The 17,284-nt window shown below is 42.3% G+C and overlaps 1 protein-coding gene across 6 annotated transcripts in view; it reads left to right on the forward strand.

The window, feature by feature from the left end:
• The first annotated feature begins 463 nt into the window (after positions 1-463).
• The window catches only part of DENND1A (DENN domain containing 1A), a 496,533-nt gene continuing 479,712 nt past the window's right edge, over positions 464-17,284 (forward strand). For all 6 annotated transcript variants that reach the window (XM_059410848.1, XM_059410842.1, XM_059410846.1 and 3 more), the window contains exon 1: positions 464-707. In XM_059410848.1, coding sequence (XP_059266831.1) covers positions 691-707 — 17 coding nt within the window. In that variant the 5' untranslated portion in view covers positions 464-690. The remainder of the gene's footprint in view (positions 708-17,284) is intronic.

Genomic DNA, 17,284 nt, shown 5'->3' on the forward strand with positions numbered 1-17,284 from the left:
TCCCTTAAGCCACAGTGGCTTAACATAAGTGGCTTCCTTACTGGAAGGTATGGATGGCATTTAAAAAAGGGAAAACTTGCGCTTTCCCGGAGGCCTGAGCGGGAGACATCTGAACGCCAAAGCTACTGGGCGGGAGGACTCATAACGTTGGAACGGGTGGAGGTTTCTTCAGGTGCGCTCGGGGGCCTCCATAGGATGAGGGTGTATTCCCCACTCTCTGTAGGAAGAGGTACGGGAACACGGTGGGTGGAAGTCCTCGGGGGACCTCGGGGAAACGGCTCGCCCAGCTCCGCGAGTCCCCCGCCGTGCTGAAGAGCCGCTCCTGTCCCCGACAGCCCTCAGGCGGCCCCGCCCCCCCGCGAGCGGACTACACTTCCCGGCAGCCCCCGCGGGTGGCGGCGGCAGCGGCGCGGGCAGAAGGAGGCGGCGGTGTGAGAGGCGGAGGGGGCGGTGCGCGCCGGGTACGCGGGCCGGCGACCATGGCGTTCGCCGGGCTGGAGCGAGTACATTAACCCCGGGAGGCGGCGGCGGCGGCGACGAGGGAGCGAGCCTCGAGCGGGCGGGCCCAGCCTGAGGGAAGGGAGGAAGGGGCGGGGAGAGCGCCGGAGGGAGGCCGGTCGGCCGCGGGCGGGCGGGCTTGCAGCGCAGCGCCGAGCGGGGCCCGCGGGCCCATGAGGAGGCCCGGGGACCATGGGCTCCAGGATCAAGTGAGTGCGGCCGGGCGGAGCCGGGCCGGGCGCGGGGCGGCGAGGCCGGGAGAGGGCTGCAGGCCGCGGGCGGCGCGGGGGACTTGTTGCCGGGGCCTGAGGGGCGCCCCGCGTGCCGGCGTCACGCGGGGAGGGGGACGGTTGCCATGGCGATCCAGGGAGGCGCGGGGGCGGGGAGCGCGCGGGGTGGAAAGGCTCTGGTGGTCAGGTGTCCCCTCCTCACCTGAGGGCGGGCGTCGCAGAGATTCCAAGGTGGCCCCCTTCCCGGGATAACAGAACCTCTGAAAACGCTCACACAACTGTTGGGGGGGAGGGTGGGAAATCTCCGGAAGCAACTCCCCAAATGGGTGTGTTTGGGGCGCCCCTGAGAGTTGGGCAGGTCCTGAGAGGTCTGCTTACGGCCTGCGGTCCCCACAGAAAGTCGCCTGAGGTCCTCGGAGGGGCCACTCCTGGATTTAAGGTCTGGATGGACTGAGGAGGAAGGCCCCTTTCTCTTTCCTCCTTTACCTCTTATCTGTGAAAGTCGCCACACAGCAAGGGCCAAAGGCTATGAAGAAAGATGCCTCTGTGTCGTAATTGAGCACCTGATCTTGATAGTGGCTGGAGAGGCTTTGTAAATCCAGTCTGGCAAATTCCCTCATTCATTCACCTGGGGTCCTCGGTGGGGGATTCGTTTTCTGGGGATGTTGTTGATACATCAAACTTCAGGACCCATTGAAACATTGTTGCCTTGCTTCTAGACCTAGAAGTTGACTTTGGAAAGTGCAACTTTTATGCAGTCCAGTTTGGGTGTGTTGCTTTAGACTCTATCTCCCCTTCCCGTCAGGTCCTTTTTGGGCCTCTCCCTTCCTCAGCTCCAGAACATGAGATGCCTTATCTCTAATCACTAACAAATGTTCACTTTTCTCTGTGAGTAATAGAATTGTTGAAGGGCACTTAAAAACAAAGTTGACAGTATAGGCTTTTCCCTAAACGGCTTTCATAGGACACTTTAAACCTGCTTACAAGAAAGTCTGTGGAATGTGTTTATTTCAGCACTTTGAGAATAATGCTGGGGAAGTTTGAAAGGGGAAGGGCCCTGAGGACAAACTCTAATAATTATTCAAATGTCTCTCATGTCCAGCCGATGTCCATGCAGCGTGGCCCCTGCCCATCCTTGGTAGTCCCTTGACTGGCTTAGGCTTCTCATTCACTATTGGCTCATATGTGCAGCGGCAGGCCCGAGACATCCACTAAATGAAGCTAGAAAAGTTCACTTATGATAATGAAAATGGAACAGTCGGATGAGCACCCTGTTCATTCTTGATTTTGTGGAAACAAGGGGAGAGAGAAGTGTGCTCCAAACAACAGCTTAAGAGGGTTGGGAGGTAAAAAGACATAGTTTGTAAAGCATTGGGATTAAGGAGGTACTCCAAGTTTAGCTCCTGATTCTAAGAAAGAGTTGTAAACTTGAATTTCAATAGCACTTAGAAACACTTTCCAAAAGCCACCTTACAGTCGCGGAGTATGCTTGTGAGGATGCTTACCTTTGTTACAGAGACGTTCAGAAACTTGCCTGATTGACATACGGCTGTCCGTGTCAGAACCAGCATGAAAATCCAACCAGTGGAAGGTCAATTGCCTAGACCTAAGGTCTCTGTCTTGCTTTCGAAGGTTGCAGGTTAACATACATTTCTCAGGTGTGTTTTGTGGAACCCATTACTGTTACTTGGGTGAAGGAACTTACTGAGGTGTGAAATTAGTGTAAAGAATAGCTTTTTTGATCTTCAAACTACCTTGCTCTGAGATAAAAGCTTAGGCTTGGGAAATATGTTTGCTTTATTTGTGGTGGGACTGAAAGAGAACATGAGGAGAAGTTATGAAAAATAGTTGTGATTTATGGTGACTGTTGATTTCTGTCCACAGCTAGGAATGGGGATGGACAGGTGGCTAGGGACCATCTACGTAGATGCTGCCCCCTAGTCTTTGGAGGAAACAGAACTTTGGTCACTAACTATTCTACCCTGAAAAGAAAGAACAGAATTAGCTCAAGGTATTGAACTAAAGAGTTGAAATCTAAGTGTGTAGGCTCTGTTGTGTAGGGACAGCCGTGTGTGTGTGTGTGTGTGTGTGTGTGTGTGTGTGTATTGGGGTGGGGGTGGAACACAGCACTCTGGGGCCCCTCAATAGGAGAGCACTATGGCCGCCAGTGTTTCCTCTTATCTCTGATGCTATGTGGCCCAGTCAGACTGATGATGTGGAATCAGAGCTGGTTCAAATTCCAGCTCTTTTGTGTACTGACTGGAACTTCACACAAACTACCTCTTTCACCCTCAGTTTCCTTGAGGGTATAATGGGGAGGACTATGTCGCAGAGTCATAATGAGCAATAAATGCTGTATCAACATGATTGCTGGGCCTGTATTAAAAATTCAGCAATTGTTAGTTCTCTTTTATACTTTCTCTATCAAAAAACAAGAAAACCCATATATTTTATGCCAGAAATGTCAGAAATGGTACGTTTTAAGAAGTGAAGAAAGTTTTGATCAAGGAATTAGACTGTTAATGTGAAGAGCAGGACTTAACATTCTCTTATGAAATAAAATTTGATTAAAACAATACTGTGTAATTGTACAGCTCGTGTCTGTTGTATGATTAGTAATAAAGTGGTTGCATTGCTAGCACAGGTGTTGAGTTATAGTGCTTGATCAGACTTCAAGCTAAGGCCGGTTGAGCATAATCTCTGTGTCAGGCGTGGTGGTACTGCTTTTTGTGAACCATTTAATCAAATCCCCACAACTGTCCAATGATAGAGGTGCCACCGACCACATTTTTCATGAGAGAAAGGGAGTTTATTTGCCTAAGATTGGTTGCTGTCACCAGGAAGCCTGTCCTGATCCTGGCTCTGCACTCTCAGCCCCTCCCAGCTCAGCCAGCTGCCCTCATCTGTGCAACCACCCCTAGCCTAGGCCCGGTGCTCCTCATCTGTGGGTCTTCTTTTCAGCCTAGAGCAGGTAACCCTCATCTGTGCACTCCTTCTTCATCCTAGGCCATGTGCCCCTTGTATGTTTCTGTGGCCCCTTGTGTTTATCACTGTTCTAGCACCAAATTCAGTTCCTTGACCATCTTCCATATTAAACTGGAGAGTAAAGTTCTTTTTTTTTTTTTTTTTAAAGATTATTTATTTATTTATTTGACAGACAGATCACAAGTAGGCAGAGAGGCAGACACAGAGAGAGAGAGGGAAGCAGGCTCCCTGCTGAGCAGAGAGCCCGATGTGGGGCTTGATCCCAGGACCCTGGGACCACGACCCGAGCTGAAGGCAGAGGCTCAACCCACTGAGCCACCCAGGTGCCCCTGGAGAGTAAACTTCTTGAGAGCAGGACTATCTTATTTGTCCTTGAGTTCCCTGTGTCAGACCTGGTACCTGACATACAAAATTGTTTAGGAAGAGTTTATGGAATGATTTAAGAAGTGTGGTAGGATCTGAAGATCCTGACTGAGGCTCCAAGGTGAGTTTACATAGAGTTATAAGAACAATTTGCTATCTGTACTCTTGAGAAGAAAGAGGTTTTATGTTTTTAAGTTAATTGCCCTGGTCTGTGCAGAGAAATACTTTTTTCTTTTCTTTTCTTCTTTTTTTTTTTTTTTAAAGAGATTTTGTGTATTTATTCATGAGAGACACAGAGAGAGGCAGAGGGAGAAGCAGGCTCCCCAGGGAGCAGGGAGCTCAATGCAGGAATCAGTCCCGGGACACCGGAACCACATCCTGAGCCAAAGGCAGATGCTTAACCAACTGAGCCACTCGGGTGCCCAATTACTTACTTTTTCTAAAGAGTGCTTTTTTTTTTTTTTAGTTCATGTTCATCTAAACGAACATTGTCTAGCTTCAAACCAAGCACCTACTTGGCAGGGAAAGAAAAGGTCACCAGTGTGCAGGTAGCACCCTGGAAAGCTCCTGAACTTTAAACCTGAGCAGACCTTTATCTAGAGGGATAAAAGGAGCAGTGGAAACTGGCAATCTTCGACAGGTAGGTTTAAATCTTATTTAGTGTTTGAGTGATCCCAGTGGACTAGAATGTGGTTAATATGAAGCAATTTAACTGATAATGCAGACATACAGCAGGAAACTGTGTGGCAGTTTAATATTGCTTGTGGTGACATCCTAGAAATTGTTTCCAGGCACCAAAGGCAGGAAGTGGATTTTAAGTAATCGAAGGAAGTATTCTAAGTGAGTTTGAGGAAACCTGACATTTATGGATGCAGAGAAGAGCATACTTTAAGATTTGAAGCCATAGAGACTGGACAGGGCAGTTCATTTGGCCTTGTGGTGGTATTAATTCTGCATTAGCCAACATACCTGTCTTCTGTCCCTGTCAGACTGTGACCTCTTTGAGGTTTGTGACCAAGAAATGTATCCATTTATTCATTCACTTGCTCACTGTAGAACTAAGGGTGCGAAGCACATCTTGAGCCCTCAAAAAATATTAGTCATTAAACTGGTATTGTCATGATTAGTATCATGTGCCTGCTAGTGGGCTGTGTGCTAGGGACACAAAAATGAAAAGGTTTTTCTTCACTTTAAGGTTTCCCAAACTCTCTGTAGCAGGACAGAAATGCAAAACAAAATAAACTCCCTCCAGGTCCCCTCCCCACCAATAAAAACCCAAGTATGATACACTCTAATCAGTGCTATGGTGGAGGTGCAGCTAGTCCTGAATAGGTAAGGAAATGGAGAGACTGTTTTCCCAGGACGGCTCAAGCAAGGAAAGCAGGCTTCATCAAGAAGGTGTTTTAGGGGCGCCTGGGTGGCTCAGTGGGTTAAAGCCTCTGCCTTCAGCTCATGGTCGTGATCCTGGGGTCCTGGGATCGAGTCCCACATCGGGCTCTCTGCTCAGCAGGGAGCCTGTTTTCCCCAGCTTTCCCTCTGCCTGCCTCTCTGCCTACTTGTGATCTCTGCCTGTCAAATAAATAAATAAAAATCTTAAAAAAAAAAAAGGTGTTTTAGCTGAGACAGGAGAGATGAGTACAGGTGTGAAAAGGGCAAGAGTGGTAGCAGAGGGGAGTGGTGGTGGCGGCGGCAGTAGTCTCAATAGAGGGAGAAGCGGTACGTGTGAAGATGTGGCATATTAGGGAAATAAAATTGTTAATTACCACTTTTAGGCACATGCCAGGAATTGTGTTAGACATTCAGAATTAGGCTAAATAACACATGTTCCTGCTCTCATGGAGCTTAGAGTCTGGTGGACCCAACAGGTTAAAAATAATATCAATTCCCATAAAGCCACGTGGATGTGCTAGAAAGGAAAGGAATGCCGAGGAAGAATGCAGGGGCGGCTGTCCTGTTTTAGAACAGGTTTACTGTAGAGCTGACATTTGAGTGGAGACTTTGAGCATGAGAAAACATTTGTCCTGTAAAGGGACTGGGGAAGACTTCATTTCAGTTGGAGTTGAGCATATATATACAAAGGCCTCGAGGTGAAAAAACCTTAGATACATTTCAGGAACTGCTTGAAGGCCAGAGGTTTGGGTAGTGAATGATGGGACAGAGTCTTGAGGTAAGGTCAGACATACAGACGGGGGGCTGAGTAGGGCTTTGTAGGCCATGGCAGTTAGAAAACAACTTAAGGTGTAATTAACATACTGTAAGATTTATTTTTTTAAATATATAGTTAAGCGATTTTTAGCATACTCACAAAAGTGGGATCAATCACTACTATATCCAATTTAAGAACATTTCATCACCCCCCGAAAGTAACCTTGTACCCATTAGCATTCACTTCCCATTCCCCGAACCTTCTCAACCCTGAGCAGTCACTAATCTGCTTATAGTTGCTGTAGATTTATTCTGGGCATTTAATGTAAATGGAATCATACAATATATAATCCTTTGTCTTCCACTTAATATTGTGGTCCTGAAGTTTATTTCTGTTACAGCATATAAATATTTCATTACTTTTTAATTGGTGAATAATATTTCATTGTATAGATAAAACCACATTTTGTTCATCTATTCATCAGTTGTTAGGTATTTGGGTTGTTTCCACTTTTTCACTGTTATGAATAATGTTGCTCTGAACATTTTGTGTGGACATATGTTTTCTATTTCTCTTGGGTATATACCTAGGAGTGGAATTGCCGGATCATATGGTAACTCTGTTTAAGAAACCGTAAAACTGTTTTCCAAAGCAATTGTACCACTTTGTGTAAAGTGGTACCTCATTGTGGTTTTGATTTGGCCCAAATGATAGTGTAGAAAACAAAAAAATCACAGTAGACTGAGAAGTTTCTCAGAAGATGTTGAAACTTGAACTGAAAGAAAGGTGAGACTTGATTAAGGGAGGAGGCATTCCCGGAGGGAGACTTGGGAGTGGGATAACCCCTTTGCATTGTTTTCTGGTATAGAAAAGCAGCTTTGGCTTCTTAGGATAGCTCTTTTTCAGTCCTATCTTTGGACTGCTCATCATAGGATCCCATTACCAAAATGCACCACAGACTTGCTTGTTTTGTAAGGCCTGTTACGTAGCAGAGTTGACCTGTCTCCCTACTGTGGGATAAGACCAGAAGTTGAAACGTGATGTCCTTCATCTAGGGGTTTACCTAACCCCCTCTCCTGCCCCCAACTACTGCCTCTTCTCTTTCCTCTCACCATGTGGTGTTCCCCTGCCAGTCCCCGTGGAAGACCATACAAAAACTTGGGGTGGTGGAATGAGAATCTTGTGGGAGACTGATCTCCCCATTATTAGTGCCCAAAGCCAGTCACTTGAATTTTCATGACTTTTCTGGATAGTGTATTGGTGCAACTCCATTCTAATCTTAGCCATTGCAGTCAACGTGGAGGGCTTTGCACAGCAGCTAGGAAGTTGAAACAGGGAAGGTTAAACCTGGGGTGTTGTAGAAAAATGTGTCTCAGGCTGTCACATCTGTGTGTAAGCTCCCGGCTGGAGTTCTCATTGTGGGTTGCGAAGGCTCAGCCTTTTTCCTGGCCCTAGAGGGAACTAATCTCTGGATTTACAACATCCTTTTTGCTTAAAAGGATTTTGTTGGGAAATGGAAAGATAAACAAGGAAGAAAAATAAACCAAAGAAAACAAAAACAGTTAGTCTCCTTGACTTTTATTGGAATCCATACCCATTCTTTCCAAGTATTTAGGGACTTGAAAAGGAGCCATATAAAGGAAGTAACAAAAGGTATGTTTAAAATATTTGACTTCCTATAGAAAAGATAGGGTATATTCCCAAAGTTCATTTTGTAAATTGGTTACAGTATTTAGAATGTATTTTTTTTTCTTGGAGATACTGTTAACATAGAAATCCATGGGTGTCAAAGATAAAGAATTTGTAGGCAGAGGGAACTGTGTAAAAGACAGGTATGGCAGAAATACAGGACATGTGAATAAGGGCTAGAGGAGATGGAGTTGAAAAAAGTAAGCTTATGCCACTGGAACATGATGCCTCTGAAAGATTTGAGTTGGGAATGTAATACGATCAGGTTGGGGTTTTTAGGACGATCACTCTGGCAGCATTAGTATAGGACTATGCTAACTCTGGCCTGTAGAAGATGATCCACTGGGGTGTGAAAAAAAATGTTAGAATTTATATTTGTTTTTATATTAATTGTCAAAATTTCTGTTTTTGTGTTTTTGGATATATAAGTATAGGAAGACATTCTCACAGTTTAGAAATATATGTGTATCAGATGTATGCTCAAATTTTTTGATGGGAAGGGATGCATGGAAAAAAACTGGAGACCGCTGGTTTATGGACCTGTGTTTATGCTGTAGAAGATCAAGGCCCGAAGTGGGGTTTTGGTTGTTGAAAGAAAAGGGAAAGATTGGGGAGAGATTTTAGGTAGAATTGACAGGACTTGTGACAAATTACATGTAAGGGGCAAGAGAAGAATCAAAGATGACTTGCCAAGGTTAGCAAAGTTATAAATGAGTGTTTGGAAGGTGAGGGCCAGTCATGTAATGTGTTTGCTTTTTCTGAGGGAAAGTGGAAAGTTATCATTGGGAAAAGGCGTTGTAGTCTACAGTGAGAAAGGAGATCTTTAAGGGCTCCTTGGTGAATGTGTGTACTTCATCCGGTGAGTAAGACTTAAAGTGGGCTGAGCCAGGTTGCTGAAGGGAAATCCGTCCACGTTCGATTTAGAGAGAGAAAAAAAATAAACTTTCGAACTCACTTGAGCCGCAGGAAAGGTTTCAGGGATGTTTCATTGATCTCGCCTAGTCTGTTTGAATAAACAGGAGGAAGGAAACCGGTCTAGAGCAAGATGCTGTTTGACTCCAAGCAAACAGTTCTTGTGCTCAGCGTGTGAGAGGAGCTGGGGGATGTGGGCCTTGGAGACACACGCAGTCCCTGTCCCAGTCCCAAGTTTCTCAGCCTCGGGTTTTTTTTTTTTTTTTTTTTTTTTTTTTTTTTTTGTAGAAGGAAGCTGATAAATTGACCTGTAGGTTTGTTGTAAGGATTAGAAGCAATTTTGTATCTCACCTTCAGCAGAGAAATGATTGTGGAGTGAATGGCAGCTGTCATTAACATTGCTTGGCGAGGATGGGCACACTTATTTGAACCCCTGGAATCAAGGTCAAAGCAAGTGTTCCTTTTTATAGCTTTTTTTTTTTTTTTTTTTTTTTTTAAAGCCACAGAGAAAGTATTTGCTTCTTTGTGAGTATGTTAGGTGTGTTGTGTTGTATATTTTACTGAATTTATTTGAAGTTCTGTGATCCTCATATATGCAAAGAATTATTCCTTTTGCTGGCTTGGAGAAAAGAAGCTTAAAGTCCACATAGATAAGATGAGCATATGAGTAAGAACAATAGTATTTAACATTTGATGCCTCTCCTCTCAAACAATATCTGAAAATTTTTATTCAGTTCTACATAAGATTTGCATCATTTATATTTCTTTGTTTAGTTGATGGTACTGTTCATTTCTAGTTTTTGTTTTGTTTTGTTTTGTTTTAAGATTTTATTTAGGGCGGATGGGAGAGGAAATCTGAAGCAGACCCCCACACTGAGCACAGAGCCTGATACAGGGCTTGATGCCACAACCTGAGATCATGACCTGGGCTGAAACCAAGAGTCGGACATTTAACGAACTGAGCCACCCAGGCATTCCCACTTTTAGTCTTTTTAACCTAACTTCTCATTTCTTTTTCCTGGGTGCTTAAAATTATTATTCTTAAGACTTTTTTAAGGGAAATTTTGAACATCTACAAAAGTAGAGAGAATAGTACAATGAGCCCTCAAATGGCCATCAGTGTTAAAACACTTATTAATGTATGGCTTATTTAGTTCCATTTATAGATAACTGACTGTAACTCCTCCTGTCCTCCAGACTTGGATTATTTTGAAGTGAATTCTGACTATCCTATCTCATTCTTTTTTTGTTCTTTTTGTTTTCAGAGAGAGGGAGAGTAGAGATTTTTTTTTTAAGGTCGATTATTTATTTGACACATAGAGATAGAGATCGCAAGTAGGTAGAGAGGCAGAGAGGGGGAAGCAGGCTCTCTGCTGAGCAGAGAGCCCGATGTGGGGCTTGATTCCAGGACCCTGAGATCATGACCTGAGCCGAAGGCAGAGGCTTAACCCACTTAAGGCCCCGAGAGTGGAGATCTTTAGAGCAGGAGAGAGAGAATCCTAAGCAGCGCAGAGCCTGACCTGGAGCTCCATCTCAGGACCTTGAGATCATGACCTGAGCCGAAACCAAGTCAGTTGCTCAACTGACTGCACCACCCAGTCGTCCTGTCCTATCTTATTCTTAAATATTGCCATACGTGTCTCTAAAAGATAGACTTTCTTTTTAAAAACATAACAACGACATCACACCTAAAAAAGAAAAATTCCTTTGTATAATCAAATATGTTCAGAGTTTTCTAGTCATGTGTATTTTTAGTGTTGATTTGCTTAAATCAAGTAAGATCATACTTTGCAGTTGGTTGGTAAGTGTCTTTTTTCCTTCTTGCAATTTATTTATTGAGGTGTGTTATTTGTCCTATGTAGTTTACATTGCATCCTCTTTAATATGTCCTGTCCCCTTTATTTCCTACAAATTGGTAGTTAGATTTAGTTACTTGATCAGATTCAAGTTCTTTTCTTGGCAAGAATACTTAAAATGTAGTGTAGTTATTTTCATCAGTAGGGACATTATATCTGATTATGTCTCTTTCTGTCTTTTTATTAGGGCCTGTAAAATGGTGATTTTCACATTATCATTTCTTCATACTAGCCACAGTATGTCTATACAGGAAAACTTGCCCATATCCGCTATTTGGTTACTGTGAGGTACAGTTCATCCAGGAAAAGTAGGATTAAATATTTGATTCAAACTGAGTTTGCTGGTATTTTCCAAAGATGACTGTATTTTTCCCCCAAGACTTAAACACATAGATTTAAACCTGTTTACTATATTTGAATTACCATAGTTCTCACTGATGTTTAATTTGTCCTATCTTTGTCTAGTGACAGCTTCTTCACGTTAGCTTCTAGAATCCTTTTGACAGGATCCTGATCCCAGTAGTTTTTAAAATAGCTCCCTTGCCTTTTGGTAGGACAAGATGTTCTGAGGTTGTCTTATATTTTTCCTGCTCCAGACCTGTATTCCTCTGTTTCTCTAAGGAGTCTTGCTTCCTTTTGGTGGGAATTGGTATTAGAGATTATAGTCTGGGTTTTGGGACTCTTTTTGTTTAGTTTTTTTGCTACTAGGTCAGCCGTTATTCCAGGGTTTTCCAGGGGTTAGCACTAGGAAATAAGTGTGTGTTTGCTAAAGGTAGACTGTTGTACTGATATTTCCAATTCAAGACTATAGCATTTCCATTTAACCTCCTCACCCTTGTATCTGAATCTCCTAGTGCTCATCCCAAAAGTGCTGATTTCCCGTGACACCAATAGAAGTACCTTTTCTCAGGTAAATGGTGAATGTACTTTTCTCTCCTTCCCTTTTCTCATTTTATAGTTTGTAGAGAGATCACTTCTAGTAGTGTCTGGCGAGCATCCTCATTTCTCTTTAAGGACAGCATAGTTAGTACTCTGATGGATGGATTATGGGTTATTCAAGCAATCTTATACTGATGGCTTCTTAGATTGCTTCCAGTGTTGTTATTACAAATGGTGTTGTAATGAATATTCTTATAAATGTGTCTTTCTATATTTTTACCATTATACCATTGTGATAGATTTTTAGAGGTGGAATTGCTGGATCAGAGAGCAAACTTGTATGTGATTTTGCTAGTGTCCAATTCCCCACCACAGGGATTGTGCCAGTACATAGTCCCACATATGAGAGTGCCTGTTACCTTACAGCTTCACCAATGGAATGTGTTTGTCAGACTTTAAAATTGTTTTAATCAAAGTTATAATGCACATGGTAAAATAGTTTGTAAGCACTGATGATGGGAAGCATTGAGTCTATACTCTATCCCCCCCAAGAACCTGTATTAACAATTTTATTTCTAGTTCTTCTAGAATGTTAACCCATAACCCTTAGATAGATCTCACTTAATATAACTTTAGATAATATTTGTTGACTCCCTGAAGTGAAAGATGATGCATGCCTTTATAGTAATTCTTTGTCTCTTCTAGGGTTTTATATATTTTTAAATATATATACACATATGTATTATATATATTGGTATATATGCTAATATATAGTTTTAATATATTATTTATATGATTTCTAATTTTTAAAAGATATTTTATTTGAGAGATAATGCAAATACAGAGGAGGTACATTAGGATGGGGGAGAAGCAAACCCCCCACTGAGCAGGGAGCCCCATGTGGGGCTCCATCCCAGGACCCTGGGATCATGACTTGAGCTGATGGCAGATGCTTAACTGACTGAGCCACCCAGGTGCCTCTGTTATTTCTAAATTTTTTTTTTTAATTTTTAATTCTTATAATGGTTTTATTTTGACATTGTTACTTAACCCTTTTTATTCCATTAACCTTCAACAGTGTTTCATTATTCTCCACTCTCTAAAGGAAGGATACTTATTGTTTCTAGTTTCTCTAAGCTGTACTTTTACTTTTATGTGGTGTTTTAGTTCTGATCCATGGCCAGAACCAAGTCCTTTATTTATCCTTAGGTTAAGTCTAAGAATTAATTGTTATTCGGAGTTTTTAAATAAAAGTGTTATTATAAGTATTTAAATACTGCTCAACATAGGCCAAGTAGTGTGCTGGAATAACCTTTTCTTCCTTTTTGGTGTAGTGCCATCCCATTTGAAGGAGAATGTTCTTAACATCAGGGTCATATAAACTTTTTTTCTTATAATCCATCCAGAATTAAAAGCTATATTCTATATTCTAATATATAGATTAGTTTTGTAATTATTTTCACAAAAAAGCACAAGGGGACACCCACCCTGTATAGATAGCAGCTCAAGATGTCACATGAGTCCTTCCATCCTCACGTTGGCAGACAGAAGGCTCTACTTTGCACACTTTGTGGGGATGGGGGCACTTTTCGGAGCATGAGCCTTGGCTTTGACTTTGACCTTGTTAGTAGCCTCAAGACCAGCACAGCCTGGTGCCCTGGCAGTGTTGTAATAAATGTGTCTCTTCAAAAAAAAACAAAAACAAAAACAAAAACAAAACCCGGACGGGGGGAGGGGAGGCATGTCTCTCAAACTTGAGACATGCCTTTTAGTGCCTTGAATTTGGCAAAAGCCTCGATGATGGCTTTAATTTTATTTTATTGGTCTGCATCTTCTTTAGAGCCTTCTTGCATTTCTTGACAAAAGTTTAAAGTTCCTAGGAACTTAGATTCTACCTCCTTAACCTATCTTTATGATTAGGGCTTACAGATACCATTTTGTGCCATTTGGTACTGTGTGGTGTGTGGTTCTTGGACTTTGCCATGTCTGCATTGCTGCCTGCGTTCAGAAAGTGCTTGAGACTGGAAAAGAAAGAGCTGTATTTGGATTTTGATTTTTTTAAAATATTAGTCTCATTTTCCCCTTCTCCCTGCATTTCTAATCCTTTGCATTAGAAATCCTTTGCATTTCTAATCCTCTTGCATTATTTGCTTTATCATATCCTTAATTTTTTCCAAACTTAAAATAATACTTGCAGTCTTAAGGCTTTCTCCACCCCCCCACCTTGACGGCTTCCTCCTACTTTCCTGTTCTGATCTGTGCAAAGTTAGCTACATTGTTGTAATCCTGGAATGTCCCTTCATCATGCTCCTATTTCGTTATTTCCTGGCCCCTGTGTTATGTTATTTCATTTGCCGGAGTCCATATTCCAGTTCTTATAGGAGACAGTCACAGCAGTGGACTTGTAGAAAGGGTGCATTTGAGTTTTTCCATGTCTGAAAAATGTCTGCTTTCTCAAACCCGGTTGATAATTTGTATGCTGCTGGAGTTCTAGGCTCTAGAATTTGCCCCCAGAACTTTGAAGAAAGTTTCCTACTGTCTTTAGCTGGCTTCCTCCGACCCTGCTTCCAAAGGGGAAGGGAATACTTTGCCCTCTTACTGCCTTTTGGGGTATGTGTGTAGGTTCCTTGTTCAGGCTTCCTTAACACCAGCGTGGGAAATTCCCTTTTATGAGTGGTGGGTGAGAGTTCTGATTCTCTCAGAGGACTCCACTGATAGTTCTCTGGCTGGGTAGAGTAGTGCTTTTTTTTTTTTTTTTTTGGTAAACATTTATTTATTTATTTTATAGTGCATATGTGCACGCATGTGAGTAGAAGGGAGGGACAGGGGGAGAAGGAGAGAGGGAATCCTCAAGCAGAATCTCCACTGAGCATAGAGGCCAATGCGGGGCCGGATCCAGGACCCTAGATCATGACTTGAGCTAAATCAAGAGTCCGCTGCCTAACCGACTGAGCCACCCAGGCGCCCCTAGCATAGTGCCTTTTTGCTGCTCTCGCCACGGCTTCAGTTACTGCCACAGGAGAGTGGAAGTCCAGGTTCTCCACATTCTCCACTGAAACCACAGTGAGGATGTCCTTGTTACTGCTGGCGATGATGAAAGTCCCAGCCCCCTACCTGACTTAATTTCTTTACAGCCTGGCCAAGATAGAAATTTGGTTTCTTCCCTGCTTGTCCTTTGCTGGCTTGAGTGGAAAAACCACACAGGTTTTTCTGTGGTGTGTGGCTGATGTTTGGTGGTTTTCCCCCCTGGGTTTTCTCACTTGTCAGGGTGTCCCTTTTCTGGCTTTTTGGCTGGCTTTTTTTGGAGGTTTTTTGGTCTGCATTAATTGCTATTTATGGGTTGCCACTTTAGTCATGAATGGAGGTTGAATTTTATCAAATGCTTTTTCTACATCTATTGAGATGATACGATTTTCCCCATTTATTAATGTAAGTGACATTTATTTTCAAATGTTTAACTTTGCATCCCAGGGATAAACCCATTTGGTCATGATATATTATCCTTTTTATCCATATTGCTAGAATCAGTTTCCTGATACTTATTTTATGGTCACATCTATATTCACTGGAGATTGTGGCTGTAATTTTTGTTTCTTGTAATGTTCTTGTCAGATTTTGGTGTCAAGGTCATGCTGGCCTCATAAAAAGGATAGAGGATTGTATTTTAAACTAGAAGTGGTGTGGTTTTTACTATAGAAAGTCATCAGTGATTGCAGCTTTTTGGATGAGTGTGAATTTAGGAAAATTCAGTATTACTCATAAGCAGTGGGAATAGGGAAATGCTTATCAGTGTTTCCCTGTAATGTGAGGGGATAGGTAATCCCTCCTTATACCTCCACCCCATTATCTACTTATATTTATTTTATTTATTTTGGCTGAATAATCTCATGTCAAGTTAAGGCCTCCATGATGTTTTATCTGTTAGTGTTTTAGTGCATATCTCCTAAGGACAATTATATTCTGTATATATAATGAGGATCCTTTTACCACCACCAAGAAATTTCACATTCATACAACATTATCTAACAAACAATCCATATTTAAATTTTCCCAGTTCCTATAATGTCCTTTGCAGCTGTTTGTTTTGAGCCTGGGTCCAATTAGGGATCATATGTTGCATTTAGTTGTCCTGTCTCTTGTTCCCTTTTATCTAGAACTGTTCTTCTGCCCCCCACATTTTGGCTCTGACATTGACTTTTTAAAGCATCCAGACCAGTTGTTTTATAGAATTTCTCACATTTAGAATTTGTCTCATTGTTTTCTCATGCTTAAGTTCATGTTTAAACATTTTGGCAAGGGGCGCATGGGTGGCTCAGACAGTTAAGTGGCTGCCTTCGGCCCAGGTCATGATCCTGGAGTCCTGGGATCCAGCCCCGTGTTAGGCTCCCTGCTCAGCAGAGAGCCTGCTTCTCCCTCTGCTTGCCGCTCTGCCTATTTGTGCGCGCGCACTCTCTCTGTCAAATAAATAAAGACAATCTTAAAAACAAAACAAACATTTTGGCAACAATACCATGGGTAACATGTCTAATGTTATGCATTTTTATTCTCCTTGGAGTTATTCTGTTTTCTTCCATCCTTTTTTTTTTTTTTTAAAGGCTCTTATTTGTTGGCTTTCTTATCCTCTTGTAGCTTTCTGTTCCTGTTTTGTAAAAGTCATGTTTTTTCTGTTCTATTTAAGGATACCAGTTTCCTGAAACATATTTCTTAATCATTTTCAGAGATACATACTTCTAAGAGACGATGTTCCCATTCCTCAATTTGCAGTATTTTTAAAAGGTCTTTTATTTTCTGTATGCCCTTGAGCAAGGTGAGCGCTATCTAGATTTGTTGTTTGCCATAAGCAAGGTGAATGGGTTACCATGGGCACTGTTCTTTGTGCCCTTGGTGGCTGTCAGGTCCCCTTCTCAGATCTTGTATCTGAAGGACTAGTTCATATTCACTGTTCCAGTTGTATTCCTAGTGACTAGCAGGCATCTGTGCTACTGAGGTAAAATTTTATTCCCTCACTGCCTGATACTCTCCTATTCTGAACTCTGATCACCTATAGAAGAAATGAAAATTCCAGGTATACTCCACTAGAGTTGTTCTTGTCTCTGTTCTCACTGTGCTTTTTGTGTGTAATTATTATAACCAATATAACTCATTTTAAAAATAATTCAAGAGATTAAGTGGCTCTCCCTATTTAAAATGTGTGTGTGATCCATGAGTGTAACCAGAATTGAAGCGCACAGTGACTGAAGGCGGGTAGACCAATTAACCTATTATAATAGAAGAGAGGTAATGAGGATTGATATTTGGATGTTTCCTTTTGGTTTGCATCACAATGTCTTTTAAGAATCCAGCTATCAGTGAGAGTTGTTAAGAAGTAGGTATCGGAATATTACAGAGTCTTCAAACCAGATAGATGATGACTCTAGGGTTTGTAGCCAGGGTGACAGAGGCAAAGGTGGCAGTGCTGGCATTAAAAAAGAAGGAAGTAGAGATTTTCTGGGCTTGATTTTTTTTTTTTTTTCATTGCTTTGGTTTGAGTTCTTTTTTTTTTTTTTTAAAGATTTTATTTATTTATTTGACAGACTGAGATCACAAGTAGCAGAGAGGCAGGCAGAGAGGGGGTGGGGAAGCAGACTCCCTGCTGAGCAGAGAGCCAGATGTGGGGCTGGATCCCAGGAACCTGGGATCATGACCTGAGCTGAAGGCAGAGGCTTAACCCACTGAGCCACCCACTC

This window comes from Mustela nigripes, chromosome 9 (assembly GCF_022355385.1).
Source record: "Mustela nigripes isolate SB6536 chromosome 9, MUSNIG.SB6536, whole genome shotgun sequence".
NCBI classification, from domain to species: Eukaryota; Metazoa; Chordata; class Mammalia; order Carnivora; family Mustelidae; genus Mustela; species Mustela nigripes.